The 4,871-nt window shown below is 42.8% G+C and overlaps 1 protein-coding gene across 1 annotated transcript in view; it reads right to left on the bottom strand.

The window, feature by feature from the left end:
* LOC119580558 (CAD protein-like) overlaps nucleotides 1–3,966 on the bottom strand; it is a 22,321-nt gene extending 18,355 nt beyond the window's left edge. The window contains exons 1-3 of the mRNA XM_037928673.1: nucleotides 3,958–3,966; nucleotides 3,548–3,568; nucleotides 2,922–3,074 (exon numbers count right to left, since the gene is read on the bottom strand). Of these exons, the coding sequence (XP_037784601.1) occupies nucleotides 2,922–3,074; nucleotides 3,548–3,568; nucleotides 3,958–3,966 (183 nt within the window). The remainder of the gene's footprint in view (nucleotides 1–2,921; nucleotides 3,075–3,547; nucleotides 3,569–3,957) is intronic.
* Nucleotides 3,967–4,871: the final 905 nt, after the last annotated feature.

The raw sequence follows: 4,871 nt of genomic DNA, 5'->3' as shown, positions 1-4,871 counted from the left end.
CCCCCTCCCCTTCTTCCCCCCCCTTTCCCCCCCCCCTCCCCCCCTCTCCTTCCTCCTTCTTTCCTTCCCCCCCCTCTCCCCCTCCCTTTTTCTTTCTCCCCCCTCCCCCCGGGCTTTTTTTCTTCGTTTCTACCTTTTTTTTTTTTTCCCCCTCCCCCCCCCCTTTTTTTTTTCCCCCCCCCCCTCCCCCCCCCTTTTCTTCTCCTCTCTTTTTCCCTCTTTTCTCTCTCCCTCCCCCCTTTCCCTCTCCCCCCTCTCCCCTCCCCTTTTCCCTCTCCTTCCCCTTTCTCCCTCCTCCCCCCCCTTTTTCTCCCCCCTCCCCCCTCCCTTTCCCTTCCCTCTCCCTCTCTCGCCCCCCTCTTCCCTTCGCCCCCCTCCCCCTTCTTCCCCCCCCCTTCCCTTTTCCCTCTCTCGCTTCCCCCGCTCTCTCGCTCCCTCTCCCCTCTCTCTCTCTTCCTCCTCTCCTTCCTCTCCCCCCCCCTTCCCCTTCTTCTGTTCCCCCGTTTTTTCCCCCCCCTTTCCTCCCCTTCTTGCTTCCCCTTTTCTTCGCTTCTTTCCTTTCCCTCCCCTTCTCTCCCTCCCCTCTCTTCCCTCTCCTCCCCTCCTCCCTCCCCTTTCCCCCTTCCTCCTCTCCCTCCTCCCCCTCCCCCGCCCCCCCTTCTCTCCCCCCTTCCCTTCTTCCTTTCCCTCTCCCCCCCCCTTTCCCCCCCCCACTCCCCTCCCTTTCCCCTTTTTCCCCTCTCCCTCTCTTCCTCTCCCTCCCTTCTCCCCCTCTCTCCTCCCTCCTTTTTCCCTCCCTCCCTCTCTGTTTCCTTTCCCCCCCCTTTTCCCCTCTCGCTCGCTCTCCGGTCTCTCCCTTCTCTCTCGCTCTCTCTCCTTCTTCTCGCTCCTTCGCTATCCCTTCTTCTCGCTCTCTCGCTCTCCCTTCTTCTCGCTCTCTCGCTCTCCCTTCTTCTCGCTCGCTCTCGCTCTCCCTTCTTCTCGCTCTCTCGCTCTCCCCTTCTTCTCGCTCTCTCGCTCTCCCTTCTTCTCGCTCTCTCGCTCTCCCTTCTTCTCGCTCTCTCGCTCTCCCTCTTCTCGCTCTCTCGCTCTCCGTCTCTCCCTTCTTCTCGCTCGCTCTCCCTTCTTCTCGCTCGCTCTCCCTTCTTCTCGCTCGCTCTCCCTTCTTCTCGCTCGCTCTCCCTTCTTCTCGCTCTCCCTCTCTCCCTTCTTCTCGCTCTCCCTCTCTCCCTTCTTCTCGCTCTCCCTCTCTCCCTTCTCGCTCTCCCTCTCTCCCTTCTCGCTTTCCATCTCTCCCCTCTCGTTCTCCCTTCGTCTCGCCCGCTCTCTCGCCCGCTCTCTCGCCCGCTCTCTCGCCCGCTCTCTCGCCCGCTCTCTCGCCGTCTCTCTCGCCCTCTCTCTCGCCCCCTCTTCCGCCCTCTCTCTCGACCCGCTCTTCGCCCCGCCTCTTCGACCTTCCTCGCCCCGCTCTTCTCGCCCTCTCTCTCGCCCTCTCTCTCGCCTCTCTTCTCGCCCAACTCTCGCCCTCTCTCATCTCTCTCATTTAAAAACCTATATCACCAGCTCCCATCTTCCTCCCCTCCCCCCCCTTAACCCCCCCCCCCTTTAACCCCCCGCCATAAGCCAGGCTCAGCTCTCAGCCAAAACATCCCGAGTTTAATAACTTTTTGAAGATTATGTTTTCTTAGGCTGCCCGACGCACACCAGGCCGATTAGCAACGGAAAGAAACGCTTAAAAAAGGCGAGGAAAGAGGAATATAAATTTAATACATAAAGATATATATATATGTATATACACATACATATATATATATATATATATATATTTATATTTATAGTGATAAAGATATATATAGATAATATATAGATAATATTTTTTTTTTTTTTTTTTTTTTTTTTTTTTTTTTTTTTTTTTTTTTTTTTTTTTTGTATAAAGGCCCCTGGAAATGTGCAATTGGATGGTATAAATAAGCGAGGGGAAGAAATGAAATTTGAATATTGAATAATACAAAAATATATGGAATAGAGAAATGGGGAGTTTCGAATATAGATGGAAATTAATTGAGCACAATTAAAAATAGATGAAACTGAAGAAGTACACGGAAGAGGATAAAAATAAACACACCTAACTGTAAACAAACAAACAAACACAAACGAAATAACTGAAGAAAACGACAATTGAAAGAAATGCACAAAAAAAATCGATAAATCGAGAACTCATAACCAAGCAAAATGCAGACAGAAATAAATTAAAAAGGAAGAATTGGCAAAAAGTTTGAGGGGAAAATATAGAGAAAAAATAATGAGGATCAAATGATAATGATAATAATACGATAATCACAGCGATAAATCAGAATTATAAATCATAATTGAATGGAATGATATGATGATTGATAATGATAATGATAATGATAATAATGATAATAATGATAATAATGATAATAATGATAATAATTATAATAATAAAAATAATAATTATAATAATAATTATAATTATAATAATTATAATAATGATAATAATGATAATAATGATAATAATGATAATAATTATAATAATAATAATAATAATAATAATAATAATAATAATAATAATAATAATAATAATAGTTATAATTATAATTATAATTATTATTATTATTAATACGATAATCATAGCGATAAATCAGAATTACAAATCAGAACTGAAAAAAAAAAAACACCACCACCAAGCCACGCCCTCCTCGCCCTACCAAGCCACGCCCTCCTCGCCCTACCAAGCCACGCCCTCCCCACCCTACCAAGCCACGCCCTCCTCGCCCTACCAAGCCACGCCCTCCCCACCCTACCAAGCCACGCCCTCCTCGCCCTACCAAGCCACGCCCTCCTCGCCCTACCAAGCCACGCCCTCCTCGCCCTACCAAGCCACGCCCCCACCTCCTTACCTCAACCAACAGCTTGGCGCACTTGACGTCAGTTACGAGCGGCACGGAGAAGTCGACGGCCATGCGACGCGTCCGGTAGCCCTGCGTCATGAAGGACGACACGCGCCGGGCCCCTCCGCCGCGCATGGGGAGGTTGATCACCAGGTCGAACTCCTGCAGAAGGCGGCGAAGGGGGGGGGGAATATAGGTAGAATTAATACATTCGTTTATTTAATTTTTGATTTAACTGTTTGTTTTAGAATTTAGAATATTTAGAATATCATTTAAATATGGAAATATGGATAGAATTAATAAATTCGTTTATTTATTTAGATTTAACTGTTTGTTGGTTTTACTCGACGTGGTTATTCCTACATTACCATTTTAAATGGTTATTTCTTATAATATCTCTTATTTTATATATACATGATCTTAATGCACTTAGGTAGTAGTGATGGATATTATTTTTGAATATACACTTTATATACTCCTTCACTAAAGTTTGTCAGAAATCTTATCAATTCTTATTGTTAATCCTGAATAATTATATGCTTTAAGATCAATAGTTCCATTTTCCTATTCTATAACAAACCTGAAATGAAATACATAAAACATAAATCAATCTACAAATGCATGTGCATATGTACCCGTATGCTGTAGATGAGGCCCTGTTGGCGCAGCGTGGAAAGAAAATTGAAATGCAAATTATATTTCACTACCAAAGGTCAAGTCAAAAGTGCGATTACGTGCAAATATTTGTCTGACTGAAATAACTCATGAAGTGCATTTGTGCGGGGGGGAAAAATGTCTTTGGGACCACCAACGCCTTTAAATGATAACTATTTTCCTAAAAGATATTCTAAATTGTATCATCAATATGTCATAAACATTATATATACCAACTGCTTTATTTAAGCAAAAAAAAAAAAAAAAAAGTGACAATCGAGCCACACTGCGCCTTGAACCAATAGCGAGTTTCTTTTGTTTCAGGAACAGAAAAGAAAATGGCGTCTTCCCGCTCTACCAGTGAGAGAATTAATGTTTAATAAAATCGAACAAAGGACATGGTCGAGTGAAATCATTCCGTGCGATTGAAAGAGGAATAAATTATTAAAAATAATAAAATAAAAACGTTGCTTTTCATCACCACCACCACCACCATCACAAACGTACAAACATAACTATACAAAAAAGGAGTGTTTTCATTTTGCTTCTTCCTGACAAATTCATGCATCTGAGCTCAAGGACACGACAGAACTTCCAGTGGGTTATTGTGGCTCAAAAAAAGAATAAAAAAAATATCCATTAGGCTGAACAGCATCGCCAAAGAAACACGTCAACATAAATGCAGCAAATCATTTTTAAAATATAGAGAGAAATCCAAGGACATGAACAGCTTTGCATCGCCATCTTGAAATTTATAAATCGAAAAAACGGAACAAAAAAAACAAAAACATTGAATTGATCTTACACCAATTATTCTTTAAAAGAAATTATTTTAGAGTATTTAAACACCCTTTTTATTATTATTTCTTAGAATATTTACACTTTTATTAACGGATTACACCACTTTTGAACGCCGATGCTTTCCGCCTATGGGTGACTTGTGACCAGTTAGAGAGAGCGGGCACAAAGCTTTAGCACTGATCACACTCACCAGGGGCTTTCGAGGCGAGGTATGTCTCTTTTGTACAGGACATGTAACGGGTTAGTATATATTACCTTTATGATCATATTGAAACTTTTGACTTGTTTTTTAATCATCCCTTTAAGATATAAATCATATATGCATTGGCCGTAAAAAAACAAAAAAACAAAAAACAAAAACAGTTGAACTAACAACTTGTGTGAACTGCGTGTGTTTGAGACACGCAAGATCTATCCAACATGTCGACTTTTCCTCCCACATAATCTACTTCTATTAATTATTTTAAGTTGTGTCACCTAAATACTAACCTTCTGGCCAAAAAA

This window comes from Penaeus monodon, chromosome 14, assembly GCF_015228065.2.
Source record: "Penaeus monodon isolate SGIC_2016 chromosome 14, NSTDA_Pmon_1, whole genome shotgun sequence".
Classification (NCBI taxonomy): Eukaryota; Metazoa; Arthropoda; class Malacostraca; order Decapoda; family Penaeidae; genus Penaeus; species Penaeus monodon.
Note: the sequence above shows the minus strand (reverse complement) of the source record. Positions and strands in the feature narration are given on the sequence as shown.